The sequence below is a fragment of the Purpureocillium lilacinum genome, assembly GCF_023168085.1.
Source record: "Purpureocillium lilacinum CBS 284.36 DNA, scaffold_5, whole genome shotgun sequence".
Lineage (NCBI taxonomy): Eukaryota > Fungi > Ascomycota > Sordariomycetes > Hypocreales > Ophiocordycipitaceae > Purpureocillium > Purpureocillium lilacinum.
In genome coordinates, this window is record NW_027072115.1 from 1,588,981 (window position 1) to 1,616,368 (window position 27,388).

At 60.8% G+C, this 27,388-nt stretch overlaps 12 protein-coding genes across 12 annotated transcripts; 4 read left to right on the top strand and 8 right to left on the bottom strand.

The window, feature by feature from the left end:
- Nucleotides 1–1,028: 1,028 nt before the first annotated feature.
- Nucleotides 1,029–2,062, bottom strand: PLICBS_007071 (F-actin-capping protein subunit beta; the record flags this gene model as incomplete). The annotated part of the gene is made up of 3 exons (XM_018320468.2): nucleotides 1,029–1,420; nucleotides 1,506–1,933; nucleotides 2,028–2,062. 3 exons carry the CDS (start codon nucleotides 2,060–2,062, stop codon nucleotides 1,029–1,031), a joined length of 855 nt encoding a protein of 284 aa, XP_018180365.2.
- Nucleotides 2,063–3,276: 1,214 nt separating this feature from the next.
- PLICBS_007072 (uncharacterized protein) lies at nucleotides 3,277–4,775 on the bottom strand (the record flags this gene model as incomplete). Its single annotated transcript, XM_018320469.2, has 4 exons — nucleotides 3,277–3,870; nucleotides 3,929–4,059; nucleotides 4,115–4,408; nucleotides 4,487–4,775. 4 exons carry the CDS (start codon nucleotides 4,773–4,775, stop codon nucleotides 3,277–3,279), a joined length of 1,308 nt encoding a protein of 435 aa, XP_018180366.1.
- A 1,554-nt stretch (nucleotides 4,776–6,329) lies between these two features.
- PLICBS_007073 (autophagy protein 22) lies at nucleotides 6,330–8,374 on the bottom strand (the record flags this gene model as incomplete). Its single annotated transcript, XM_018320470.2, has 2 exons — nucleotides 6,330–7,969; nucleotides 8,059–8,374. The coding sequence occupies 2 exons, from the start codon at nucleotides 8,372–8,374 to the stop codon at nucleotides 6,330–6,332; spliced, it is 1,956 nt and encodes a 651-aa protein (XP_018180367.2).
- A 1,647-nt stretch (nucleotides 8,375–10,021) lies between these two features.
- PLICBS_007074 (uncharacterized protein) lies at nucleotides 10,022–10,655 on the bottom strand (the record flags this gene model as incomplete). The annotated part of the gene is made up of 2 exons (XM_018320471.1): nucleotides 10,022–10,278; nucleotides 10,517–10,655. 2 exons carry the CDS (start codon nucleotides 10,653–10,655, stop codon nucleotides 10,022–10,024), a joined length of 396 nt encoding a protein of 131 aa, XP_018180368.1.
- Nucleotides 10,656–11,781: 1,126 nt separating this feature from the next.
- Nucleotides 11,782–12,915, bottom strand: PLICBS_007075 (uncharacterized protein; the record flags this gene model as incomplete). Its single annotated transcript, XM_018320472.2, has 3 exons — nucleotides 11,782–12,100; nucleotides 12,191–12,734; nucleotides 12,807–12,915. 3 exons carry the CDS (start codon nucleotides 12,913–12,915, stop codon nucleotides 11,782–11,784), a joined length of 972 nt encoding a protein of 323 aa, XP_018180369.2.
- A 563-nt stretch (nucleotides 12,916–13,478) lies between these two features.
- On the top strand, nucleotides 13,479–13,875 carry PLICBS_007076 (uncharacterized protein; the record flags this gene model as incomplete). Its single annotated transcript, XM_018320473.1, has 2 exons — nucleotides 13,479–13,673; nucleotides 13,750–13,875. The coding sequence occupies 2 exons, from the start codon at nucleotides 13,479–13,481 to the stop codon at nucleotides 13,873–13,875; spliced, it is 321 nt and encodes a 106-aa protein (XP_018180370.1).
- An 88-nt stretch (nucleotides 13,876–13,963) lies between these two features.
- On the bottom strand, nucleotides 13,964–15,211 carry PLICBS_007077 (uncharacterized protein; the record flags this gene model as incomplete). The annotated part of the gene is made up of 5 exons (XM_018320474.2): nucleotides 13,964–14,229; nucleotides 14,297–14,564; nucleotides 14,641–14,666; nucleotides 14,720–14,812; nucleotides 14,872–15,211. 5 exons carry the CDS (start codon nucleotides 15,209–15,211, stop codon nucleotides 13,964–13,966), a joined length of 993 nt encoding a protein of 330 aa, XP_018180371.2.
- Nucleotides 15,212–16,601: 1,390 nt separating this feature from the next.
- On the bottom strand, nucleotides 16,602–17,284 carry PLICBS_007078 (DNA-directed RNA polymerase II subunit; the record flags this gene model as incomplete). Its single annotated transcript, XM_018320475.1, has 4 exons — nucleotides 16,602–16,617; nucleotides 16,677–16,846; nucleotides 16,899–16,979; nucleotides 17,036–17,284. 4 exons carry the CDS (start codon nucleotides 17,282–17,284, stop codon nucleotides 16,602–16,604), a joined length of 516 nt encoding a protein of 171 aa, XP_018180372.1.
- A 2,020-nt stretch (nucleotides 17,285–19,304) lies between these two features.
- Nucleotides 19,305–20,046, top strand: PLICBS_007079 (uncharacterized protein; the record flags this gene model as incomplete). Its single annotated transcript, XM_018320476.2, has 3 exons — nucleotides 19,305–19,337; nucleotides 19,430–19,513; nucleotides 19,591–20,046. The coding sequence occupies 3 exons, from the start codon at nucleotides 19,305–19,307 to the stop codon at nucleotides 20,044–20,046; spliced, it is 573 nt and encodes a 190-aa protein (XP_018180373.1).
- Nucleotides 20,047–22,048: 2,002 nt separating this feature from the next.
- PLICBS_007080 (uncharacterized protein) lies at nucleotides 22,049–22,429 on the top strand (the record flags this gene model as incomplete). The annotated part of the gene is made up of 1 exon (XM_018320477.2): nucleotides 22,049–22,429. The coding sequence occupies one exon, from the start codon at nucleotides 22,049–22,051 to the stop codon at nucleotides 22,427–22,429; it is 381 nt and encodes a 126-aa protein (XP_018180374.2).
- A 727-nt stretch (nucleotides 22,430–23,156) lies between these two features.
- On the bottom strand, nucleotides 23,157–25,112 carry PLICBS_007081 (uncharacterized protein; the record flags this gene model as incomplete). Its single annotated transcript, XM_018320478.2, has 1 exon — nucleotides 23,157–25,112. The coding sequence occupies one exon, from the start codon at nucleotides 25,110–25,112 to the stop codon at nucleotides 23,157–23,159; it is 1,956 nt and encodes a 651-aa protein (XP_018180375.2).
- A 1,435-nt stretch (nucleotides 25,113–26,547) lies between these two features.
- On the top strand, nucleotides 26,548–27,030 carry PLICBS_007082 (uncharacterized protein; the record flags this gene model as incomplete). The annotated part of the gene is made up of 2 exons (XM_018320479.2): nucleotides 26,548–26,617; nucleotides 26,672–27,030. The coding sequence occupies 2 exons, from the start codon at nucleotides 26,548–26,550 to the stop codon at nucleotides 27,028–27,030; spliced, it is 429 nt and encodes a 142-aa protein (XP_018180376.2).
- Between the last annotated feature and the right edge of the window lie 358 nt (nucleotides 27,031–27,388).

Here is a 27,388-nt window from a genome sequence, read left to right on the forward strand (position 1 = left end):
CCAGGATGAGTGCCGTCACCGGATGAACCCAACCAGTGGACAGATTCTGCATAAGCAAGCATGCAAATGCCCGACATGGGCATGCATCTGCAAGTCATCACCCGGCACGTCAAGGTCCTCGCTCGGAGCTGCAGGTCGTAAAAAAAGCAAGCATACATGTCGAATGACAGAAGACGACCTGCGCTATCGCAAGCCACGACAACAGAGAGGAAGTCCAGAAGATTCCGTCAACCACGCCGGCACCACTGCCTTGCTTTGCTGGCGCAGCCGCCTTCTCGGTTGGTGTCCGGAGGCTGCCTCAGTGCACGTTAGCCACCCCAACAAAGGGAATAGTGTCATTCAACGGTTCCGTGGAGGTGAGGTGCTGCCTTGCCGGCCCGCAGCCCCGGTGCCACGGACACCTGCTGTTGCTGTCGACCCGCATGCCGTTTTGATAGACGCCCTGAAATTGGCGCCCGCTGCAGACTTATGCGCAATACCGTCCCGTGGTATGTGCAGGGTGCGCCCCCGGCCATGTTCAGGTCCAAGGCTACTAGGTGCCCTAGGCGCGGGTGCTCCATACGCGCGGCTTTCGTTGCGGCACTCGACTTGCCCACACGGCCCCAGTGGACGCCGTCAGTGGCCATCACCCGAATCCAAACGGCGCCGTGGCGTCATGATCCCGATCTCGGCCAGATGGATTGAAATGCCGGCCGCCAGTAGCGGGCGGAAGCCGGCCCGGCATGAGCCAAGGGTTGGGTGAGCAGGACTATTGTCTCGGCGTGGATAAGTTACTTCTATTTCTGCCAGACTTTGACGGCGCCGAGTCAACAGCTGCCCGTCAGCGCTTGATGCATGAGTCGCAGCGCACGGCCATGTCAAGCCGTGGCCAGCACGCCATCGACATTGGCTTGTCAAGAAGAGGGCCTAACATGTCTCAGAGCGCCCGGCCGCTTCACCATCGGGACACTATCAGGACGCCATCAGGCCGACTTTGTGTGTTCCCGCTCGGTCTTCATTCCGCTTCCGAAAAAAGGCCCGGCGCTCTTCTATCGTCTCATGCTGCCAATAAGCTCCCTCTGGGTCTCCCTGTCCCGGGCGCCGTCGCTCAGGCTGCCCACGCTGCGCAGGTCCCCGACCACGTCCTTTGCCTTGCCAAAGTAGACATCCTGGAGCAGGTTGCGCATCTTGAGCTCCATGTCCTCGACGAGGCGGCCGACGTTGGCGATGTGGCTCTCGTCGCTGTCGACGGGGAGGTCCTGCTCCACCTGGCGCGTCATGTTGCCGCTGAGGTCCATGTCGCCAATGGAGCCCTCGGCGGTGGAGAGGGAGAGGATCACGGTCGAGGTGAGCTTATAGTGAGTCGTGCGGCCGCGTTCGATGGCCTCGAATACGTGGATGGAGTCCCAGACGCCCTCGCTGCTTCCACCGGGGGTCGCCGCTGTTGACCCCGCGAAAAGCTCGCCGTCAGTCTCCGTGCTCGTTGGCTGTGCTTCCGCAGAGTGATGCCAGCGTGGGGGACTCACTCTTCTTGAGCAGCACGACGCCGGCAAAGCCATCGTCGAGGTTCCAAAAGTAGACGCTGCTCACGCCCCCCTCGTAGTACAGCTCCCTGTAGATGTCAAAGGCCTCGTTGGCCTTGATTTCCATGCGACGGACGCGCTCGCTGGGGACGGCACCCTCGCCGGCGCCCTCGTTGCCGTCGGCACCGATGCCGCCCGCGCCGGCCTCGTCGAGCGGTGGGTCGAACTGGTTGGACCAGGGGCTGCGGTGCGAGTCGCCGTCGCGGTTGTAGTCGCAGAGGAGGTACTCGCGGCCCGTCTGGCGGCAGCGGCGCACGGCCAGCGGCTGGTCGACCGACGAGAGGAGGTCCTCGGTCAGGTCGGGCGCGAGCGAGATGATGGCATTGAGGTGGTCGGCCGTGTGCTTGGGGTTCAGCCGCCGGAGGAGGTCCCTTTTTCGTTGAGCAATCAGTCAGATGTCCGCCAGCTTGTCACCCGAGGGCCACGACCCCGGAGGGAGATGGGAGGGGGGAGACGGTATCGTACAGCGCCGAGTCAAAGGGGTCCGCGGCGGCGGCCATTTTGGACGACCGTGCCTGTGGTGAGCGAAGGCGTCCTCGATCTCTTCGTCCGTCTTGGGGGTCGCTGCGGCGGGCTGTGGAGCTGCGATGCGAGATGCGATGCGGTGCGCGGCTTGGGAATGGGACTGGGATGAGGATGAGGCGAGCTCCGGGAGCTTGCTTGCTTGCTTGGGTCTGACGCGGCGGGGTCGCTTGGTCGGTCGATGGGTGCGGGCTGCGGATTGCGGAACGGCGGGGTCGCAACGCCCGGGGCGGATTGGCTGCGTGCCTGCTACGGAGGACCACTTGCCCGCTAAACACGGTCAGCGACTCAGCGTGGTCAGTCAGCTAGGTGAACTACCTACCTTACCTTGCCTACAGCTGACGTGCAGGTTCACCGACGAGGTGCCATCGCCAACGGCCGCAAAACACATCCATGGATAGTGGTACACGCAGCGGGCGGCCCTCAATGCTACTGCGCGACACGAGCTTGGCGGATCTACAGTACAAAGCACATTTCTTTTCACAACGGCACATGGGCCAATTCATAAGCCAGTGATTCAAACTCATTCAATGTCAACACCGAAGCTACCTTATCCCAAGAAGAAACACGCAACCACAAAATCACCATCACCACCACCACCACCATCACCGCCGCTGCCTGCCTGCCTGCCTGCCTGCCTTCCGACCGGACCAGACTGGACTGGACTGAAACCGCCCTCGCGCACACCTCAACCCGCCGCCGGCCCATCCCCCCCATACCAAAGGTATATACATACGTAGTACGATTCCCGCAGAAACGCCTTGCCCGTCGTGGATGCCAAACGCACGCACGCACGCACACACGCACACACTCAAAACAAAGTGAAATCAAGGCGCGAGGCCAGCGCGAACCGTGCAGGTTAGCCAACAGGTAGCTCCGCCCGGCCGCTGACCTCGTCAAAGCATTCCGGACCCTCGCTGTCGACTCTCACCCTCCCCCATTTTTTCGACGCCTGGCTCGCAGAGTGACGCATCCGCCCAAGTAAACGCCAACGGGTTTCTCAGAGCTGCTGCCGTTGCCACCGCCATCTCCCCTTCGTGTATATATATACCCAGAAAAAGAAGGCGTGCGAAAGCTGATCCAGATGAAACAATGAAAATAGAAAAGAGAGATGGAAGACACCTTGCGTAGGATAACTAGCCGAGCTATCCAAACACCCGAGCTATACGGCCGTAGATCACTCGTCTAGGATTCAGTCGATTTTGGTTCCGCATACCAAGCAGGTAGCAGGCTGCGTCCAGGTGCGGTCGCCTCCCGTCACGCCTTGTCTCAGGTCCGTGATCTGCCACGCCGTCGGCCCATTGTCCAGGATGAGCTCCGCCTCGAACAAGCCCTCGTACGGCTTGCTCTCGACGGCGGCCTTCTTTCCGCGGCCCCTCTTGACCGACGATGATCTTGACGGCTTCTCGATGGTTGCGGCGATTGGCGTTCCCGGGGCTGGCGACTCGGTCGCCTTGGGCGTGATGCCGTCGAGCTGTTTCGGTGGCGCGACGTCCCCATTCGGCCCCTGCTTGAGGCCTGCTGGAGACTGTGTTCCCTCGCCCTTGATTCCGGTCGGGGTTGTCGAGCGCAGCGCAGGGTTGGGCGCGTCGTCCGTTTCCATCTTGACTGGCAAGTCATTGGACTTGTGTGGCTTGTCGGTTCCGAGCTCGTCGTACACGCGCGTCAGGATATCGTGCAGCAGGCACTCCTTGTGAAGCCACTGCTCGCAGTTCGAGTTGGTGCACCCGACAAGCGTCTTGTCTGGGTTCGCGGGCGTTTTGCACTTGCACGTGAGCTCGACGGACTGCGAGGCACATGTCAGCATGGATCCTCCTTGTGTCACCGGGGCGGGGGAGGCGTACCGAGAGCTGCGACGTACGACAGTCAAAAGCCTGTCTCCAATAAAGCGACTCTTGGATCTGGTCGTCGTCGGCCTCGACCCACTGATTGACCTCGGCGCGCATCGCAACGCTGACGACATTGATGACGTCCACTGTCTCTCGTTAGCATTCGGCCGCGCAGGACACGAGACGAACAAGTCCGCTTACTGTGGTTTGACGCAATCAACTCGTTCTGGCCGTGGTACGGCTGACGCCCAGACACGACCTTCTTCCCGTCAAGCGTGTTCGACGGCAACTCGTCGGGGGAGTACATCCAGTAGACGCGGGCGTAGACATGGTGCTCGTCGAGGGCCCTAACCTCGAGGATCTTGGCCACCCAGTAGTCGGCGGACTGTAGCAGGCCCCGGCGCTCGGGGTCCTTGTTGGTCGCCTTTTGGCGCTCAATCGTCGCGTCGTTGGCGATGTAGACATAGTTCTCGTTGTAGTACTTGACGTTGTTGACTGCGGTCGTGAGTCAGCGAGCTGCCCGCCAGCTAACAGGGTGGTCGCAAAACAATCAGCGAGGAGGCTGCTACTTACGAACGAAGCTGTTGTATCGCGTCATGTCGAGCCAGCGCTTGCGCGGCTCCACGCTATACGACACGTCCATGGTCTGATGCGTCTTGAACTTGCCCCTGGGCGCAAAGGGCGACACCTGTATCAGCTCCTTGGAGCTCCGGTCGTCTTCAGTGCCGTCGCGCTTGCGCTTCTTGGCCACATGGTCCCGCTCCTCATACGAGGGCGTCGTGACGAGCGTCACGGCGAAGGGGCAGTCGGCGCGGTTCTCGTCGGTGACGGCGCGGGACCGCTTCCTCGATTTGGAGCTCATGATGACGCGCGGCGGGCTGGTGCAGCGGGAGGGTCGCGGGCGGCGGCACTCGGGAGAGCGCGATCCGAAGATCCTCGATCACACCAATGTCCGGTCGAGGAGGTCGAGGAAGAAGGCCAGGCGCACCAGCATTGGCGCGGGCGGGCGGGCGTGTCCAGCAGGGAGAGCTCCGGCCGGCCGCTGGGGTGCGCTGAGGCTGCCGGCGAGTGCGGCTGCTGCGGGCTGCTGCGGCACCCACTGGGGATACGATGCTTTTCGCGGCGCGAGGGGACGGATGGGGTTCGGGCTGGGTGGTGGAGGCGACGGACGGGCTGCGCGGCGAGGGGCACACGTTACACAGGTCGGTCGGGGTTGCGGCTCGGATCCGGATTTCGAGCGTCCGGCGTCGCGGCGTCAATCGCGTTCGTCGCAGCTCGACCGCAGGACTCGGGTCGCCGAGATGGGGAGCGCGGGTGCGGTGCGGTGCGAAGCGTGACTCGAAGGCAGTCCGACGGCGAGTTGGCGAAGAATCGCGGTGGCTGGGTGGGCAAATAAAACCCAGGCCTATTGGGTTAGCAGCGGCAGTAGTATCAGTCGCGGGCGCGGCGCTGTAAGGCAGAGAGGTAACCACCCGGACAGCTTTTTTGCCTGTTAGGTACATACCCCGGCCAGCGAGGAACGGGCGCCCGTGCTGAAATGGAGAGGAGCTGGGAGGGCATGAGAGGGGTCACTGGCGCAGCAGGCGCGTGTCGGGGGCGCTTTCCTCCGCTCCAGCTGCCAAGCACAGTGGCGGAAGACAAAGAAGGCGCGCGTGTCTGGCTCCTTCCACTGCGCCGCCGCGCGCCAACCAGGCTCCATCCATTAACTAGTTGACCAGGTGAACGCCAGACAGGCACTAGAGATATTACACGCATTTCTGCCAATGCAGAAAGCGCCGCTTTACGCGCTGCCACGGAGCACCTGCGAAGATTGTATGCGCTACCACGACTTCCGAGTTTCGTCCAAGCACAGTTGGTTTTGGGCGTTCTTCACACTCCCAGCAACCTAGGCAGCAACTGAGTAATAGACGCGCCCCCATCAGACCTCCACTCCGCCACGCCCGCCCAACACACCTCGCCTCGCGGCCGTTGGAAGGAGCCGGTTGGCAAGCTTGGTTGCCCCATGTGCTGACTGGCCATATGGAGGACCGGGCACATACAGCATGGTCTTCGGATCACGCGCACTATCGCACCTCCTGTAACTGGGCTTGCTGCACCGCTTGACTCGACGCATTTGCCTGTGTGTTTTGTTCCATGAGGCATGACGACAAAGACGTCTACTTGATTCGTGTACTTTATGCCCGTCAAGCTACATTACCAAGTCAAACAAGACTAACACGGCTTCTTCGGAACCCCGCCGCATCTCAGTTGGTCGAATCTGCCCCTGCATCCATCCCCTGTCAAGTCGCATCAACTCGTACGCAGCATTACGAGAACAAAACCAGAACTCGCTCAAAGCGAGCACAACCAAACGCCGTCGCTATGCTCAATCACGACTCAACACTGATCCAACGGCTTCCAGACGGATGGTGGCCCTCTAGCCATCCTCTTCATAGTCAGCCATCATCCCGCGCCTCTCTGCCTCGTCCTGCGTGTCCTCCTCCGCCGACGGCGAGAACCCTTCAATCGTCTCCGCAAGCTTGTGGCCTTGTCGTCGGCCGCGCTCCACGTTGATGAACCATATGAGCGGAGCCGGCAACCCAACCAGGGCACCCAGGAACCAAAAGGCAGGGCGGATGCTCCCTGTCCTGTCGATGATGGCGCCCACAATCGTCGGCCCGAACACGCTGGATCCCTTGTCCGTGATGGCGTAGAGCGCGTAGAAGGCGGCTTCTGACCCCGGCGGTATCAGCTCGCCGTATAGTGACCGGCAGTAACTGCTCAGCCCACCCATGACGATGCCGTATATCGCTGCCAGAGGATACATCTCCCATGGCTGCTGCAGGCCCAGAACCCCCCATCTCTGGACGAAAGGCAGATAGCCCATGAGTCCATACAGCGGAATCAGCTCAAAGAGAGCGATGCACACCAAGATGGTCTGGTGCGCCTTGAGCCCGCAGACGCGCGACATCCACGACCAGCCAAAGGCGCCAAAGACTCCCGTCAGTGTGACAATCACGTTGATCATGCCCAACGCCCACGGCCGCATGTGAAGCTGAGTCTTGGCAAACAGGATAGCCGTCGATGACGTTGTCGCGATGGCGTCTGACAGCAGGAACCAGCCCGCAAGGAACAGCATGATGTCCGCCAGGCGTCGAGCTAGTCGAATCGTACGGAACAGCGACTTCCATGCGTAGGTGAAATAGGATATCCACGTGAGTCGATCCTTGCGGTCGCCGGCCATCAACGGCGGCCCGGGGCGCGGCCGGAGCCACATTGCAGCGGGGATCGTGAAGACCGCCCACCAGGACCCAATGAAGAACAGCACCACGCGCTGCGACCAGGTCGTGTTCTTCATGCTGAGCAGGATGCCAATGGAGATGCATTGGACCGTGAGCGCCGCGATGTAGCCGATTCCCAAGCCCGTCGCTGACAGGCGCGTCGACAGCTCGAGCTCCTTGGACGTGATCTCTGCTTGCGTCACGGCGTGCTTTGATGGCCATTCCGACGCAGCACCCGCTTCGTCGGGTAACAAGCCAGATCTCGAGTTGGCGAGGGATGAATCAAAGTCGTCCGTAGAGTCGTCCGCTCGTCGTGGCTCGGGTCCGGAGCCATTCAAGTCTGAAGATTTGCTGGCCTGGGCCTCCAAAACCTCCGGGTGGTGGCGGACGAGCAGCGGGAGGAAGGAATTGAGGAGAACAAACGACGCCCCGAACGACGTGTTTGAGATGATGGTGAGGATGGCGCCGAGGATGTACGTTTCTTTGCTAACGAGGATGTAGGCCATGACAGCAAAGCTACCAATCCAAGCAAAGGCGAGGAGCAGCTTCTTCCTGTAGTTGCCGTGATCTGCGGCGCAGCTGATACTGACGACGAGCAGCGCCTGCAGCAAGACGCTCACGGAAAACGTGTACATGGCGAAGCTTGCCGTGTTAATCTCGACGCCCAGGACGTAGACGACGCACTGCCCGTCATCTTCGCCCTTGCTGTCGCTGGAGCCGCACGGCTTGCTGGGGTCCGAGAGCAGGACGCCGTTTTCGCGTGCGAGCGACTCGAGCAGGATGGGGATGAAGGAGCCTGGGACCTCGTGTTAGTCTGCGCCGACGCGGGCCTCCCACGCGCAGCTGCGTCAGGATACGCCATCTGCAAAGTACGGGTAGCCTTACCGATGCCGCAAACCACGTACGTCTCTGCCGCGAACGAGTACGCGTACCAGCCGCCGAGCTCCTTGCGGCTCGTGGGACGCGCATCGTGGCCCGCGTACCGGTCCACGTCGGCGAGGCGCCGGCCGGGCGCGTCGTCGCTGTCGCTGTCGCTGCTTCTCGGCGGGCTCATGTCGCCGTCGGTCGAGGAGCGCTCGTCGTCGGCCTCGAAGGATGAGGTGTAGGAGCGAAAGGAGCGCTTGGAGATGACGGAGAGGCCAGACCAGAGACGGTGACCCTGGAGGTCCGGGCGAGGCAGCTGACTGTTGTTTGGCGGCATGGTGACCTAAAAGTCGGGGGGGGGGGGGGGGGGGGGGGCGGCCCTGCTGTAGCGTGCCCTGTGACCGCCACCGTAGCGGCCTGCTCGGTGCGACAGGGCTGACCTTGCCGCCACCGCAGCGCGGAACCCGTGCTCCGCGTTACGTCAACGCCAGGTGCTGGTGCTGCCTTTTCTCCTTCCTCAAGCTTGCTGGGGGATGTCAGCCAGACGGAAAGACGCCCCGTGCCACGTGACGGATTGTGACACGGCGACTTCAACTTGATTCCTCAACCTTTTTGAGGCCCCATCCAGCGATGGTTGTCTGGCGTAAAGTGTCGTCTCGGTTGGCCCTTGTCTGCGTTTGCGGTGCGGCCCTCCATGAAATGCGAGATCCAGCGGCGGTTATTGCCCCGAGCGTTCGCCATCAAGAGCCCCAGTGGAGGCGAGACACCTGGCTGGAAGGCTGGACAAGCACACTCTTATGTCTTGCTGAGGCCACGACTCAGGCACACTCAGAGGGGACAGTAGCGGAGGCACCGCGAGCGACCAACACGACGGGGGAACCGCCCGGAGGCGTCCGGGCATAGATATACCTACGCCGCGGCGCTTGGCCTCGTCTGGCCCTCCTCCCGGGCGGCCGAACTCTGATAGCTGCGGCCGGCCAAGCTCAGTTCGGATGTCTCGCGGGGTTCGTTCACGAACGGGGGGTCTGCACAATGAGGCAATGAGGGGTGCGAACCCATGTCGGGCGGCCGTGGCCCCGTCGCTGCCCATTCGTCGCGGGAGGGCCGCCTTGGGGATAGATGCGCTCGACTCGTGGCTAGCACAGCTATGGGTTGCATTCCCGGACAGCGTTTCTCCAGCCGGCCGTTTTTGTTTCTGGCTAAATCGCACCATCCAGTGAGGAGTGGCGCAAGAAGCTGCTGCTCTTTGGGTTGGCGCGCTCATCACAGACGCAATTGTCGTCGAACCAGCCCAGCCAGGTTCATCATATCCCGCCGGCGACGTTGTTCATTGTCGGTGAGGCCCCAACTCGAGCTCGTCCCATGTCTACCCATCTACACACGCAACCCGCCGCCCCAAGTGGGGGGAGTCTGGGGATGTCCTGGGCCTCGAGGTGGTGGGGGGATCCATTTCCAGCGGGCAGCAGGACGATCACGAGCGCCTCTTGCGCGCGCGCGCGCGTGCTGATCCACAGGCCTGCCGCAGCCCTCGCTCGGTTCTCCGTAGTCCGTACGTAGTCATTCCTCTTCAGCAAGGGTTCCTCGCGGAGATCCGAAACCAGCTGGCTTGGCCCGCCCGGAATAGTCGACACTAAATCGCCGGCTTTCCGTAAACGAACTTGGAGAGGCATGATGAGATGGCGCCGGCCCGCCAAGAGGATGCATGGATGGTACATATACGGGTCTGGTAGCGGTGGTGGTGCTGGTGGTGGCTCTTGGTTTGCCTGCATTCTTCAAGCTATGTAGGTAGCTACTGCTCCGTACTAACAAGCGGGATATCATTGCGAGCATTGCGTCGAAGGAAACCAAAACAACATCAGTGCGCAGCGGGTCACGAAAGGCCCCAATTACAACCTCTCCTCCACGTCCCGACGTTCAATCTCTCTTCCCACTTTCCCCCCCAGCTGCCCTGCCCAGCCCAGCCCACGGCGCGAGGCCGGCCTTCTCATTTCTTGAACGCGCCAAACAGCTTCTCCTTGAGCTTGTCGGCGAGGCTGATGGGGGCCTCGCCGGCTGCGCCGCCGTTGGTCTTTGCTGGGGGCGACTTGGCGCGCTCGGCGGACGTGTGCTCGTTGCCGGCGCCGCCTCGCCCGGTGTGGTAGTCCTGCGTGTCCTGGCTGGCCCTCACGGCCACGTCGGGGATGATGTCCTGGTCCTTGCGCTGCGACGAGGTGGTGCCCACGTCGGCGATGTTGCCGGCGCCTGTTTCGCGGTCAGTCTCTCGCTCATCAGGGGTCCAAACGGGATGCCCGGCCGGCCAGCCAGCCATGGCGCTTCATCCATCGCACATCTGATGTTCCTTGTCCATGGTTCTTCCAGGAAAGCGGCACTTGAGGAACAGCAGCCGTGGCCGCGCGATCCATAGGACGAAACAGACACCAGCGCCCAAAGCATAAATCGCAAGACCTCCGGCGGAACACACGCGCGCAGTCGGACTCACCTCCTCTGCCGGCGCTGTACGCGCCGTCCCCGTGGCTGCCCTCCGGCCCGGAGCGCACGACCTCGCCGTCCACGTACTGCGTGTCGTCGGCGTTGATGTTGCCGGCTCCGCCCCGGCCGTGGGACACTTCGACGGACATGACGACGACGGGAGCAGCAGAGTGTTCCCGCTGGGCTGATGCTGCTGAGTTCGCTGACAGGAACTGGGAGCTGACGGGGCGATGAATCAGCGGCGACAGGGACCGAAACAGTAACACAAGAGAGGGAGAGCGAAAACAAAAAGAGTTTCAGCGGGCGGGTTTGAGTGTCGCACGCGAGGATGCAAGGAGATGCACCCTCGGCTGTTATACGTCACAGAGAAGTCGGGTCAGTGGCCGATGGCCGGATCCATCCATCATCCCATCCATCCATCAGGCAGGCATGCACAACGGGCAGGGCAGGCAAACCACACGTGCTGGGGCTGATGCTGCCGCCGCTGGCTGCCAGGGGACCTCAGGGCTCGCCCACGTGTATTACACCTGTATTACCACCTCGACTCGCCTCGCCTCGCCTCGCCTCGCCGCGCCCGATAAGCACATGAGAAATTGAGGCGCCACGCCACGAGGGCGTACAGTCTTACTCTTGGCCCCCCTCCACCCCTTTGGCCGTTCGTTCATCCAGCCCTTTCCCTTATCGCAGCCGATGTTCTTTATCAGTGGAAGTGGAAGTCGTTATCGGCGCGCCGTTCGCGCACTATTCACGGCCGGCCCGTGGCGGCGCGGGCCAGTGAGAGCTGCCCGTTCGGCGCCCCGGTTACGTACCCGAAATTGACGGGGCGCCGGTTTGCTGTTGGTGATGGGGGCAAGCCACCACCCTTCCCGACGTTGCTTATCAGTTGGCATTGCATCCCGGCCAATTTTAACCAGCTGGCCGGGCCCTGCTTCATGCGAGGCGCGCAGACAATTAGAAAGGCTAATTGTGTTTCTCTTTTGACCACATTCAGCGCCGTACGTGCAGTGCGTTGTGGACAGTGCATGTGGACGAGATCCCGGTTCTCGAACGCCCGTCCAGTCCAGTCGGGCATTCGACGCCGAGGTTCGTCAACTCGGGTTTGCATGGCTCACATCCCACTCGATACCTTGAATTGTAGCCAGCCACCGCCGCCATTGACCCTCCGTACTCCACGCTCTACACCAACTCTACAAGTCTTTTTGTTCTACAAGTAGGTACCACTGCCTAGCAGTCAGGCAGGTAGCTGGAGGCAGCTACGAGCATGCGGCTTCGCTCCTACGCCCGTCCAGCACGCCCAATCTGCAGAATCTCCCCCGTCGTCGCCTCGTCGCCTCGCAGCACTGGCCACGACGCGCCATCCGCCTTGGCCAGGTTCAGCTCCAGCTTGGTCCCCAGCACCTTGTACGACGACTTTTGCGCGTCAATGGCCCCGTAGAGCGGCACCTCGGCCGAGTACCGCTTGGGCGGCGAGTCCGTCGTCGCGAGGTCCAGCGTCAGCTGCTTGGGCTGGAACTCCACCTTGGCCGTGTCCTTGTTGATCTTTTTGAGGAAAAAGGACGCGATGACGCTCGTTGGCGTCTGGTAAAAGTCGTGTCTGGGTATAATCGGTCAGTACGGGGTCTCCTGCTGCGCCGCGGGCGCACATCTGTCGTGCTTGGGCCAGCTGTCGCGAGCCTCGACTCACCTGACCGTATCCAAAATCTCCTCGCCCGACGACCCTGCCTTTTCCTTCTTCTCGCCGCTGCCGATAAACAGGTGCCTGTCCTTGGTCTTGCAGCCCTCAATCTTCATGAACTGGTCAAACTCGAGCACCCGCCGCTTGCAGCACGAGTAGCCCTTGCTGCCCTCGTGGAAGATGGGCACGCCCGGGTGGTGCACGCACTTCTCGCCGTCCCTCGCGGCGCCCTTCTTGTACTTGTGCCCGCACGTCCGCCGCCTGCACTCCTTGCCGTCGGGGATCTCCAGCGAAGCGTCGTCGTCGTCCGTCTCGGGCGGGGGCGGGGGCGGCGTCGGCGCGTGCTGCGCGGGCTGGAGGGGCACGCGCGCGGGCGCCGGGCCGTCGGCTGTGAGGGCGGCAATCTTCTTGGCCAGCGAGGCGTCGTCCTCGGCCGGTTTGTTCTCCTCGAGCTGCGGGGGCTTGTCGGTGGTTGAGTGCGTGCCCGTCGTGCAGGGCGGGATGGTCATGAACTCGTCAAACGTCAGGACGCGGGGCTTGCAACACTTCCATCCTGCGCGGGGGGCGGCCGTTAGCTCATTGCCACTTTGGGGTTTGAATCCCAGCTAGACTGTCGCCTTTTTACCTTTCTGTCCCTCGTGAAAGATGGGCGGGCCCGGGTGATACTCGCACTTCTCGTCGGGGTCGGTGAACTCCTTGCCGCAGCCCTGGTGGACGCACTTTTGGGCGGGCATCTTTGGCAAGTAGTCGTCGTCAGGATCCGCAATGCGGCGGCGGTAGAGCGGCGGCGATGTGTACGAGGCAGAGGAAGCCTCGGTGAAGAAATTGGCGTCGGCCGGAGGGTCGTGGTTGATGCTGGGACGAAGCAAACGGCGAGACAACGTTTCCAGCTGGTCCGTTTAACTGGTATGGTGGGGTGGGAATCGTGGGATCTTCTAGAAAGTTGATAGCTCTGTATGACGACGGGGCGGGCAAGGCGGGACAGCTGAGCTCGTTGGCTCTCATCCCGTCTCACCGCCTGCCGGTCTGGGTGCGGGGTGCCGGCGCCGGTGCCGCCAGCGCCGGAGCTCGCACAGCTCGCCAGGAAAAGCACCCACACACAGACCCCTGAGCTGTCCAGTGTCGTATCATGTCACGTAGGACACGCAAAAGCAAACGCAACGCAACGACGAGGAAAACAAGTACCTCCCCTCAAAGTAACACGACCTGAGGCACAGACACGGGGCTTCATGCAGCCACATTGACCACATCCCGTCCCGTTCTATTGCCCAGCTGGCTCTCAGCTCGACCTGCTGCCATGTTTGCGACGCGCCGCCTCCTGCAGGCGTGCCGCATCACGCTCTTCTCGCGCGACAACTGCGGCCTGTGCACGAACGCAAAGGGCGTCCTGTCCGACGTCTGGGACAAGCGGCCGTTTGTGTTTCGCGAGGTGAACCTGGCGCTGCCCGAGTCTAAATCCTGGCGGGAGCTGTACGACTTTGATATACCCGTGGTGAGTTTGAGTTCTTGCACACTTGCGTGAGTGGCACAGAGGTGAAACGAGAGTGGTTAACACGGTTCGGATACAGATTCACATCAGCAGGGCAGAGGCGCGAGAGGAACAAGTCGACGCGGCCGGCAAGGCCGTCAAATTAATGCACAGGTTCACGCCTGAGCAAGTCGAGGCCAAGATGGACCAGGTCGAGGAGAGCTAGGTAGCCTGCCCAACCACCTACTGACTATCCAACGGCCCCATCTTCGCCTCGAGGCAAGAACACAAAGCGACCAAGCAAATTCCTTCCTTTAGTACGATCCCGTCTTGGACGTCGCCCCCTGGCCCTGCGAGGCGCCAAACTGCTGCTTCAGCACGTACTCGAGCGCCGTGTAGTCGGCCGCCACGCTGATCATGTCGAAGCCCTGGTCCGCGAAGGTCTTGGCCTGCTCGCCGCTCGTGGCGTACATGCCGCACTTCTTGCCCGCCTTGCGGCACGCGGCGAGGATGCGGCCGATGGCGTCGGTAAGCTCGGGGGCCATTGCGCCGTTGAGGATCGGGTGGCCGATGCTGTTGCCTGCATTGTGTGACGGCGTCAGTATCGGCTCCAAGAAAAGTGGTAAAGTGAAGGGAGGCGAGCGTACCGAGGTCAAAGGGCCCGATGAAGAGCACGTCGATGCCGTCGACGGCGGCAATGTCCTCCACGACGTCGAGGGCCTCGCGGGTCTCGATCTGCACCATGGTCAGGAGGGCGTCGTTGGCCTGCTGTAGGTACTCGGTGAAGGACGGCATGGGGCTGAAGCGCTCCGGCGCGATGGGCGAGCCGAAGCCGCGGCGGCCCATGGGCGGGAACTTGGCGGCCTGGACGAGCTCCTTGGCCTGCTCGACACTGCGCAGCAGCGGTACCAGAACCTATGTGGAGAGATGGGAGTCAGTCTGGCCGCGCGTCGTCGTTTACGTAGCTCAAGAGATAGGCATTGCTACATACCCCATGCGCGCCCGAGTCAAGTGCACCTGATCGACTGTCAACCTGGGACTATATCACTACAGCAGCTTCAGTGACTTACGCTTCACCATCCAGGACTGAATGTCCGGGATCCGGACTAACGGCGATACGCCCAGCGCGGCAATGGCCGGGACGGCGTCGTGCATAGCGCTATCTAGACGAAACCGTGCTGTCAGTCTCTACGCGTCGTGTTCTGCCCACTGAACTGCGTACCGTCCATGTTGCCGTGCTCGCAGTCGACCATGACCCAGTCGACCCCCGACCGGGCCAGGAGGCGCGAGACATTTGCCCCTGGCAGCATCTGCCACATGCCCATGGACTGGCGGCCCTGGGCAAACGCCGTCTTGAGGCGGTTAGACGCCTGCATTGCCATGGCTCGTCGAGTGGTGCCGAAGTGCCTGCTGTTGCTGCCGCTGATGTTTAGACGCGGGACAGCCGACGACTGCGCTACAGACGCGTTGGCGACAAGGAGGGCTCGTGTCCCGTTGCTGGCTGGTGATGCTGATGAGAGGAGCTTCGTCGTGGTCGCACGCGTCTGCCGGAGGGCGTTCATGATGGCCAGCGGCACGAACCCGCACAGCGGATTATGAGGGGGCGATCCTTTTATACGATACGTGAGCCTAGGGGAGAGAAAAAAAGTCCCCGACGGCTCGTCTAAACGTTCGTCTTCTTTTGCCTTGCTCCTTCGGCTTGGGCTGATGGGCGGCCTGCTGTATGTGACGCTGCTGCGGGGGGAACACCGCCGCGCTGCGGGATCGGCCAGCGTTCGCCCGGGGCGCGGGCGCTCGCTTGGCGGGGATGGGGGAGGCGGAGGGGGGAGGGGAGGGAACGATGCGCCGCTGCTGGGTACCTCGCAATTAGCCTGGGATGACGCCGAGGGTGTTGCGGCGAACTACTAGGTACGATGGGCTTGCTTGCTCTCGGACAGTAACGCGTTATGTACGTGGGACCGACCTTTCGTTTCGGCTTCGGTTTCGGTTGCTGACAAGAGGGCCGCCTACGGACGTATGAAGCGATGCGAGGATACGTGCCTTGTCCGAGAGCCAGTCGCCAGTACCTCTAGATAACTACGATCCACGAGCTCCCTGAGTTTGGCTGGCCCAAGCTGCGTAAAACCTGAGGGCTGGGCCGAGAAGAGCTGGGATGAGCTCCAAGCTGGCCGCCGTCAGTGCTGTCACTTCGACCCGCGGGTGTATCTGCAGCGGGGCCCCGACGAACACTGCGGGGGTGACGGCAGAGCAGGCAATTGGAGGCTGGAAGCGGAGCGGGCGTGGGGGTTGCGCAGTGGCCCGCCGCATGTTCGAAGCTGTCCGCCTCCGATTCTCGGTCGGCGGCATCTACCCCGAACGCGCAACCGTCACAGCGCGCGCCGGCCGTACTCCCAATTCACAGCATGCGGTCACCCGCGGCCGGCCCGGTCTCGCGAGAAGGCGCCCGAGACGTGTCAATAAAACTTGCGTAGTTAGGTCTAGTCTCTAGACGTGTTCGTAATACATCAAGGCCGTGTCCGCTCCGCGACCTCGGGCTCGCAGCGAACCCTCGCCTTGAAAACGCGACGCCGGCAGACCATCGCTGTCTGGCGAGCTCTGGTCCATTCCAGAGTGCCTTTGTCGCTTCCGCTGTAGGTACAGTTGCTGTTGGTCTTCCTTCCAAAAGCCAACCAGCACGCGTCGTTCTCGCATCCTTTGCGCCGGACGGTGTTCCGCCTGTTCCAGTCTATGCTCTGCGGCCAATGCGTGAAAGGACCACCACCAAGAGCCGATGTATGATGAAGTCAGTTCACCACGCATGCCCTTGTCGCAAGAAAGCCGTGTCCGGCAACACTTCGCCAGCGCCAGTCTATACTTTCTTTTCGGGCCCTCCTCAACCCAGGCACCGTAGCCGACCCCGGTATTGGCAGCATAATGTGCGCCCCGGGGCCTTCCGCCTCGACAACATCAGCCTCAGTCCTGAAGGCATCTGCAGAATCTCCATTAGCGTCAAGTCGTTCTCCCGGACACACGAGCGCCGCATCGTACCCGAGATAGTCCTCCTTGATGCTGCCAATCGCCCACATCTCTCCAACCTCGGTACGGGTGCCTATGATCTTGACCCGCACGTGTGTCCCGGGCTCGATGACAGTGTCCTCATTGTTAGTGAACTGTGGCGGTGTGGCGTTGGGGTCCCATTTGATGTCGCTCGGAATCAGCTTCACATCGTCAGCCAGGTCATGGTGAGGCAACAGGACCAAATGTACGCACATGCGCCGAAACAAAAAGACGCAGTGGCCCAGCCTGGGCGAAGAAACCCTGCGGGTTGATCGAGTACACCACGGCATCGACCTTGCCATCGTCAGCGACCTCCTTCTCTCTAAGCGTTCTGAGCGCCGCTGCCTCACCGTCTCTCCCTTGAACGGCCGCCAGACGACCGCTCGATACCCGACCGTGAACTCGGCCAGCCCATTGCCCGGCAGAATCCGACCCTCGGAAATGTCGAACGTGTCCATGATAGAGATGATGTAGTAGCTGCCGGCACAGGTGCCCTCGACGTCCTTCAGCAGCTTGCTGGTCACCAGCTCGTGCATATTTCGGCCGAAATAGGAGGGGTGCAGGGTGACCCTGCGCTCCATGTTGTAGAGAAAGAACATGCTGGGCGACTGTTGCGACGACGACGCCTCGGCTGCGCGTGTCGACGGCTTCGAGCTGCGAAGATGGTGGCGTCAAGCGACTCCGACCGCCAATTACCCGTTCGAGATGTCGAGGAATCGACGTCTGACGCGCCCGGATCGGAGGCTCGCTGGGTTAGACAGCTCGGCGATCCGATTGTTGTCGAGACCGGTGGCCGTCGGGGGCGGACCGCGCCGGTAGAAAGGAGAGGCGAGGCGGGACGCAGACGCGGAAGTTTGCAGGGAGTCTCGCCGCCTCGAGACGTGCACTCCTGGCTCCCCGACAGGGAGATGAGTTGTCTGCGGGGTGTTGGAACGGAGGTGGTGGGTTGAGCGCGCGACAAGGCTGAGGCAAAGGGCTGCGCATCGTGATGCACGGAGGCAGATGGTTGAAATCTCATGCGCCACAGCGCTGAGGTAAGCAGGCCGACCCCTTGTCCATTGGCGGTGGGACGTTCCATGCCCGGTAGTAGTAAGCTGGGCCCGCTTGCCACGGCACAGCTCCAGCTGCAGGTGGCCTGACTTGCCTGACCCTCCAGGGGGTCCAGTGCTGTGGCTGGGGAATTCCACGGACAAGGCACCCGACCTTCTTAGCCCACTTCGTAGCAGGTAGTGCTGTGCCTGAATATCCGGGACTGGTTCCAGGTGGTTTATGCATCATGCCCTGGTGGCTGTGTAGCGATGCGACGCGCCCCAGGCACTGCAGGAGTGGAAAGGATCATGAACTGTGTCGACTGGGCATTGCCATTTGAGCCACTTGCCCGGACTACGCTCAAGGCAGGAGGAAGTCGTGTGCCGGACCCTTTACCCAACCCGGCGTGCCTGTCAGCAGGGCGCTTAGCGGGTTGCCAGGGCTGCCGGCCCACGCCTAACCCTCCGGGCGGCTACCCCAGATGCCCAGGAATCGGCCCGTAGGGCAGCCCTGGAGCCCGGGACTCCCACGAGAATGGACAGGGCAAGCTGGACATGGTGGTCCCTGGTGCCCGGAACTGGAGCTGGGAGACCGGGCATTACACACCCCAGCAGGAAACCCTGGCAAGGAGATTTGGGACTGCACGGGCCAACACCAGTTCAGGCTGCAGAGAGACACCTTGTTCTTGTCGATGCCGCGGGCCAAGACGCATGCATGTCGTACGACGCGGGAGATGGCGCGCTGAGCCCGTTTTGCTGCGGCCTCGCATTGCCTTGCGCCTCGGTCCGCGCCGCCGTGAGCATGCACGCGTGAGACGCAAGTTGGAAGTGCTGCGCGCCACGGGCCCTGCCGCTCTACCTGCAAAGTCTCCTTGACGTCCGCGGGAAGTCTGGATGTGCTGACGGCGAACACGGGCCCCTGTGGCAGATGCATGGCCCAGTCGTCACGAGCCCGGTGCAGATGGTTGATCCGAGGCACCCACCCGTCTTGCACGGGCTTGACGGGCTGCCCGCCCGCTAGTTAAGGTTGCGGCATCCACTGAGGCACCCGCGGGCCACCGCCAGCAGCTGCCGGTTGAGCGCTAGCAGCTTCAATACGGGTGGGTGGGACAGCACTGCCTTACAGCGGTGGTGCCCCCTGTCAGGCGTTGGGCGGGACCACCACAGACCTCCAGCTCACTGACTGTGGGGGGACAAGCTCCAAGCCTTGAGGGGCAGCTGCACCGATGAGGTGCTGCCGCCGCCATCCATCCATCCATCTCCAACCCTCCCCTCCATCCGTGGCCGGCCGCCCAATCCATCCGACCGTCAAATCCCCCCATGCACCGCGCGCAACCCCGACCCAAAGGCAACCCTGCCATTTCGTTTTCGCAGGCACCTGTCACGCTCACTCGCGACGCGCTCACATCTCGAGCCTTGGCCCGGATTTCTTGAAGCTGCCGTCTCCTCTCGTCCCCCCCGACATCGTCTTCACGGCCTCAGCTCACCCGCCATTCAACATTTTCGTCTTCCCGACGCCCCTCGAGCCTCAACTGCTCACCATACCGGCCCCCGCCCGAGAGCGCCATCAAACCCGCCTCACCCGCCCAACATGTCGCTGGACCTCGAGAAGCACCTCACTTTCGTATGCCGGCCCCTGCACGTGCGAGCAGTTGTTTGCTCGCCCGTCGCCGCGTCCAACACTCACTCAGTCGCACTGGCTGACGTCCACTCCAGTATGGTGCCTACCACCACAACTCGGTCAACGTGGCCATTCACATGGTCTGCGTGCCGCTCATCCTCGTCTCTGCCTTTTGCATGGTGCGTCTCGGCTCTCCCTCCGAGGCCCGTTTGGCTCGTCGGTCGTCGTCCCTGCTCACCACCAAGCCCTGCCTCAGGCCACATATACGGGAACCCTGATCCACCTCCCCGCGTGGCTCACCGTCCCGTATCTCGACCTCAACCTCGGCACCATCGCCGCGCTGCTTTACGCGGGGCTCTACATCCTGCTCGAGCCCGTCGCCGGCTTCGTCCTGGCCGCCTTCTGCGTCGGCAGCACCGCCTTCGCCAATCACATGCGCCTCGAGGACCCCAAGGCCACCTTCCAGCTCGCCCTCATCGTCCACGTCGTCTCGTGGATCGCCCAGTTCATTGGCCATGGCGCCTTTGAGGGCCGTGCGCCCGCCCTGCTCGACAACCTCGTCCAGGCCATCTTCCTCGCCCCCATGTTTGTCTGGCTCGAGGTCCTCTTCAAGCTCGGCTATCGCAAGGAGCTGCAGACACGCGTCGAGAAGCAGGTCCAGGTCGAGATTGCCAAGTTCAAGGCCGAATCCAAGAACGGCAAGGCCCAATAGGCGACTGCCCCTCCCGAGGCATCCTACGTCGTCTACTAGTGGTTCGCAGGCCATGATTTACCTCTGGAAGACGACCATGGCTCGTCCAAGCACTAGAAGCCGTCCCTAGCATGCTCGGGGAGCCGCGTTTCATCCGACACATGTCAGCTCCCGCGGTCGCTATAACCCTAGACAAAAACTCATTCTCCTGGCGTTCGTCCGCGCGGCCAAGCTGGCCCTCACCCCAATGCGACCATGAACCGATGGAACCGAATCCGTGCAACTGTTCCGTCTTCGCCGACGGCCTTTACCGCTCGGCATAATCTCTGTCCAGTATAGGCAAAATGGAGGCACGCTGTATGATCTCAAACAGTTCTTGATGGACCGCAGCACAGGTCGTTGCTGTTGTATTTGTGAACCAGCTCACTCTACCAAATCATACCCCATCCAACCCATCTCGTCCCGTGCTGGCCGTTGTTTGCAATCTTGGACCCGGACCCCCCGCCTCTCCGATATCCTTGCCGTCGGAGCGGCCTACGAATCAGTCAATCCTCCGGAGAAAAACATGGTCCCTCTCGTGACGCCTTCTGCCTAATGCTTATCGACATCTACGACGGGACGGCCTTGAGCGCTCTCTCGGTTGCCAGTCCTCGATGGCGTCGTTGAGTGCAGCCTCAAGGTCGCCTCCAAAGACGTGGCGCGGAGCTTGCACTGGCCTCCGGCTGCGAAACCTGTTTCGGTGACCGGATCTTGAAGGTCGACTTGAGCCACCATCAAGCTCATACGTCTCTGCACACGTGTGTTGGAAGCCCTCTCGAGAATGTGTTCGGAGTGACTTACCTGATATCATGTTCAGGGTTTCACTGCCTGATCTTGGCTGTCTGTCGACTTTGCCATGCTTGAAATAATCCTCCCCTCGCGACGGAGAGCTCTGACGATGACGCATGTTCGTCGACTGAGGTCGCCGATGGCGCGTCTCGGGCGCGCCTCGCGAGTTTCGCCTCTCCCGGCTTTCATGTGAACTCAGCTCATAGGGCCCTTGTGCAGCTTGCTCGTCACGCACGGTCCGCGTGGCGGAATGTGCCTCACGGCGGGCCCTGGGCGACACCGGTAAACGGCGCAGCGGTCCATCCTGGCCCCTAGGATGCGATCCCCCTTTGCGATCGCAGACTGGACACAAGCGCTTTTTGCGGAAGATTTCCCCCGTCAGTTGGCTGCACGGCCTTCGCGGGAAGACGGCGCGCGCAAGCGAACGGAGGAAGCTGGGGCGGGACCTCATCGTGCACTTTGTGCGGCGACGCACCATGTGCCCGCAGGAGTAGTATTCGACATTATGACACATCTCACCAGCACTTTCAGCCGCCTCGATATCTCGACGCCGTACAAGACTAGTTGTTGGTGATTGGTCTGAGGTTGAGAGGGCGTTACTGAGTGAGGCTCGATCAACGCGACTAGGAGAGTGCTAGTGGTTGGGTCTTCAAAGGCACAAACAAAGATCGGCAGCAAGCGAATATTCGCGACGACCTCTCGGCAACCGAAGATGGGACCTACACTAATCATATAGGCGTCATGTGCTTGCCACGAGCCACTGTGTGCATGCCGTTCACGACAAAGCAAGACTCAGTTCGCGAACAAAGAATGCGCCGGCGTCACCGACTCCTTTCATGCCATCATGATCTTACTGCGCTCGCAGCACGGGGACAGGACAAACCTCGCTCAGCGTCCGTCGGGATCACGCGACTTCAGTGAGTCAGTGGCCGGAGAGCGTTCGTGAACGCGGTTTCGACTCTACACGGCTCCTTCTCACAACCTGCTCGGGGATTTTGGGGAGTCTATCACTCAAAGACGAGGCTGCAAGATTATATTGTGAACTGCTGGAAACATCCAGATTATGGCCGCACCCTACTTGGAGCAGCACTCGATATGACGCCTTTCTCACGCTTTGTTTGCAGCTCTGAACTCTACTCGCACGCTGGAAGCACCACGAACCGCCGCGCCTTGGCGGCCGACGCTCGCCATCACCATGACGCTGTTCTGTCTATGCCAAGGAAAAGACAAGAAGGGAGAGGACAGGAAAAGAGAAAAAGGCAGTACCGCCGGCGGACACAGCAAAAAAGAGTCAAAGAAGGCAGAAATCGCGTCCTCGAGCGCAACCCCTACCATGACGACTGCAACTACCACGACGACAACGGCGACAGCCACGCGTAGGATCGAACCGCGGGGCGAGGCGTCCATATTGGCGCTTGCGCTGGCTGAGTCGCCAGAGGAAGAGGAGCGCGTGCTGCCAGACCTGCTCCGAGAAATGCAGGAGGCGGAGATGCAGGCCCGCCGGCTAAAGACGACTCTCAAGAGAAGCCCGCGGGCAAAGGGCCCATCATCTGGTGCCGCCAGCGCTGGCACATGAAGAGCGTATATCCGCAGTTTCTTCACCAAGCGATTTTCCAGACTCTGGATTTGTAGGCTGCTATCGGACGGGCAGCCTGCTTAGGGGATGTGAGCGGAGGGGCGGATTATGACTTACACCGAGGATGTTACTTAGTATACCCAGGCACTGACAACTATCAACATAATCTGCGAGCACTCCGTACTAAGCGGCATAACCTTCACCTTGCCAGTTAACCGGCGTCGGGAGCCGGGATTCAATTGTGACTTGTCTAAACACCGGCCATGATGGCAATCGCGCAAATGTCGTTTGCCAGCCACGTTCAAGGTCGAAACATTCGTCCCTTGGATGTCTCAGGCCCGCCACGACTCAGTGCCAGCCTCCATTCGTGGTATCGCCAACGCGCCTAGGAACTCAAAACATGCTCGTCGCGTCTCGATTGTGCACACTTCTCGCATGTGCTTCTCGTCCATGCTTTTGCCTTGGCTTTCAGGGGCATGCTCAAATCGACAAAATTTTCTACGTCAAGATCCGAAAGCTAGGTAATACATCAAATCCAAGAATAGCCACGCCGAAATGTTCAGTTACAGATGGGTATCGTGAAGACTCTCCATCCGTCGCCTCGTCTGTACTGCCCCCAGCTTCAGCTTCCACCATTGTAGGTCACAGTGGCTGCTGCAACCGCCTTTGCCAGTACAAGTAGCTTCCCGCCGTTCCTTGCCCATGCTCGCGATCCCCGCCGCCGACTTCAGCTGGGCTTCTTCATCGCCCTCCAGGGAGTAGCCATGTTGGCGTTGATGTTGTCGATGCCACTGCCGCCAGCCTTGCGGGACGCGTCGAGGTTGGATCCGCGAGTGGTGGCAGGCGTCTCCGAGTCGTCGTTCTTTGCGGCACTCTCAGAGTCCTTCTCGGGTCCGAAAAGGCCGGCGGGAACGCCAGGAAGGTCTCTGAGGTCGCCCGTGGCGGCGTCCATCCCATCAACATTACCAGGGATGCCCGAGACTCGGCGTCTGGTCATGAAGCCCGAGCGAGGGCCTCCGGATAGATTGAGGTCATCATCCTTGCTCGAATGGGTGCTTGGACCAAAAAGACCTTCCGGGATGCCGGGGAGCTTGTTCAGATCGGTAGCCGTCGCATCCAGTCCTGAGACACCGCCAGGGGTACCAGAAGTGACTCGGCGAGCCATGACGTCCGAGGGCTTTCCGGTAGCAGTCGTCAAGCCGTTGCCTTTGTGCGCGCTGTTTGAATGCGTGCTTGGGCCGAAGAGGCCAGCAGGGATGCCAGGCAGGTCATTCAGGTCGCTCGTTGCCGCATCCATGCCTGCAACGTCGCCAGGGATGCCCGCGGCTCCGCGGCGGGCCATGACATGCGAAGGGTTGCTGTCAAGCTCGTTTGCTTCCTCAGCATCATTGAGGCCACTCATTCCGCCCAGGTCGTTAAAGTTTGCGGTAGGGACCTTCTTGCCGAGTCCAAGCAGATCCGCGATCGGGCGGATGGCGCCAGGAAAGTTGCCGGCGTCTTTGCCCTTACCGCCGCTGATAGCGCCTGTGAGGTCGTCGCTCAGACCAAGGTCCGGCGCACCGCCCTTGATGCCGTCCAGACCACCTGGTGGCTTCCCACGCTTGTTGATCAGGGTAAGTAGGGTGTCAAGCCCAAGCTTCTCGTTGACCTCGGGCTCGTTGGCATCCCGCTTCGCCAGAACGCCGGGCAGGACGGAGCCGTGTAGCAAGCCGGCACCTAGAGGGCTGTCTTGCTTCTTGGGCTTGGGGTTCTTGGTTGGGAATCCATTGGCGGTGTTTGTAGGGTCATTTGCAATGCTGTTGAGATCGTCTGGCCACCCACCGGGGAAAGCCACATCCTTGGGGCGACTGCCAGCTGTAGAAGCACCGCTGGGCATTTCGTTGATCCCGTTCGATGGCGGTCCGCTAAGAGGGACGATAGGCACGCCCTGAGCATCATTTCCTGATGCTTCATTTCCTGACAGACCAAGCTGATCGGTGATGCCGCTGAGTTGTCGTTTATCCACCGGCATTGTCATATCAGCAACGTCACGCTTGGAGCCCCCTAGGCCGCCTAAGATGCCTGCTCCCTTGGCTATGTTCTGGACAATACCAAGAGCCAGCCCTACAACACGACGTTGCAGCATCTCGTCGGTTGTGCTGGCGTCAGTGTCCATGTTGCGTTTCGACATCTGAGAGAGCGCGTTGTCGAGGGTCTTGCGGATAGGGCCACCGGGGATGGCTCCAGTGAGGCCACCGACGGGGCCAGTGAGGCCTTCCAGGGCTTCATCTGGTTGGTCTCCGATCAGACCATCGACAGTGTCGGTAAGGTGATGCGCCGGACCTTCGCCCGAACCTCCAGTCAGATTGTCGACCGTGTCAGTGAGGCCGCCTGCCACTCGACCATCCCCTTCTTCATCCTCCTCATCCAGCGCCTCCGCCGGGTCATCGAGGTCGTCGGCTTGTCTCTTGCTCCTGCTGTTTTCGGGGTGGCCATGGAAGATGTTGGTGAGCATGTTGGTGAGGATGTCGATGCCATCCCGGGCAGCCCTAGCTGTGAGAGGGGAGTCATTGTTTTGCTTTGCCCAGTCTTGCAGCGCCTCGACATCGCGCTGGTTCAGCTGGGACGCAGGCTTGTGCGTCGGTGCAGACAAGCCGCTCCCTGCGAGGCAGGTCACGAGAAGGGCGACGAAACCCGACTTCATGGTCAACAAGGATCTGACGCTCCTGGGGGGAAACAGGAAGGGTCGAGATGAATATTTGCAGCAAGACGGCAAATGGGCACGAGACAGTTGGTCGCAGCAGCGGAAGGTTCGCGAGGTATCTTATACCATCCTTTCTTGTTGTGTTCATGAGATGGCTTCATTCGTCTGCATTCAAGCTGCTGTCTCGGGTGCCGGCCGGCCTCACGCGTCAAATGCGAGGCCGGAAACACCATCGAGGCAGGAATTGCACGAATTGTCGCGCTGGACGTGGCGGGTGAGCGCGCAATGGAACGCACTGCGATGAAGATCTCAGGCACGAGTGCTTGGAGGGACCAACAAGAGCCCGCCCTCGCAAGAATCGTTGGCATTTCCCGCCTCTGGGACTTTGCCACTAACTAGAAAAGTAGACTTGGTAGCCCATGGTGGGTGGTCGCCATCGGGTGAGTCAAGAGTCAAGACAGCAGCGCGCTGTGCATTCCTTGGCTTCGCGATAAGAGGGAGCATCAGAGCCACGCGTCGACATTGGCGCCAGTCGCGAGCTTGTACGTCGAATTGACGCGATAGAATCCGGCATGGGCACGGCGCTGCTGAGAGGTATTGACCTCAAAAAGTGTGGCGCTGCTGTGATAAGATCGTGACGAGCAATCCCGTGTCTTCCACGATCCTGTTTGGGCGAGGTAGCTTCGAACCTGGTGCAGTCTGTTGTGAAGATGCTGTCGAGCAAGTTTCGGTCACTTCCAATGCCAGTCTCGTGTGCGAGCATGTCTGCAGATCCAGGGAGAGACAATGGAAGAACAGGCGGCTGGGGTGCGTGGTGAGGTGTAGTCCTGAGGATCCAAGGGAGGAGAGACAAAAGGTGCGACCGTTGGGTGACCGCGCGCCACCCTTCGACTCGCCATGCTCGACCGGTTTGGTACCTTTAACGGATATGGCAGTCGTTCCATTGTGGTGTCGAGCGGTTAGAAAGCACTCTGTGTAGGGCGAGAGTGCTTGATCAGCGTTTATTCGGAGAAATGTGTCCCTTGTAGGAGGTGGGTAGGCCTGAAATGTTATCACCTCGTTTGCTCCTTCCGCCGGAGCGGCGAGTGGCACCCTGCCGCACGTGATGTTGGCGTCAAAAGGCAAGAGCTTTCTTGCTGAGACTGTACGCCCCTGCCCAGTCCGCTCTTCATCTCCAATTGCTCTGACGCAGCTAGAAGGGAGGTGGTGTTAGTGGCCGCAGCTCATCGACGTCTAGCCCGGCGTCACCATGGCGGGCGTGAACGAAGGGCAGCTAAGCTTTGAAACAATACGGCGGGGAACATCATCCACCGCGATCTGCAGCAGGAAATGTGTAAATATTCATGGCTCCCTTTCCTTCCTGCACGAACTAGTTTGGCCCAAGCACGCTTTGGACCAGAGCATTCTCTACTCCTCAACCATCTCATCGCAAAATATGGGTTTCTATGCATGCTTCACTGCCGCCGCGCTGGCCATGGCAGCTTCGGCTGCCAGCACCGTGAGCGGTCAGTCTTGCTCAAATAAACGTGGTTGAAATCCCTCTGATCGCCTGATACTAGTCAGCTACGATCCGATTTATGACGTTTCAACGACCTCCCTGAACAAAGTCGCCTGCTCTGACGGGCCGCATGGACTCAAGAGATTCGGCTTCAGCACACTGGGCGACCTTCCTAAGTTCCCAATGATTGGAGGCGCCCAAGTCATTGCGGGCTATGACTCGGAAAGTTGCGGCAGCTGCTGGGAACTGACTTACAACACAACGTCCATTCGGATCCTGGCAATCGACCACACCGACACTGGTCTCAACATTGGTCTTGCCGCCATGAACGCCTTGACTAACGACCGGGCGCAGTTCTTGGGGAGGATACAAGCAACGGCTACGCAACTGGATGCTGCTGCGTGTGGTCTTCGAGAATGATGAGTGGCAAACTATTGCTCACTCCGTGTGACGCCACAGTCGTCTGCAAACTTGGCGGGCATACTCTAAATTCAAAAAGTAGCACCGTAGTCATGATAGTGCTCAATTCAATTCTTCGAAAAACACTACTTCATAGGGCATGCCGTCTTTCATTTAAAGGTTTCTCACTATCAGCTATTGCTCCTATATAAATACGTCGCTATTTATTGAGTCCCGTCAGCCTCTTATTCTTTCGTTCCTTTCGTTCCTTTCGTTCCTTTCGTTCCTTTCGTTCCTTTCGTTCCTTTCGTTCCTTTCGTTCCTTTCGTTCCTTTCGTTCCTTTCGTTCCTTTCGTTCCTTTCGTTCCTTTCGTTCCTT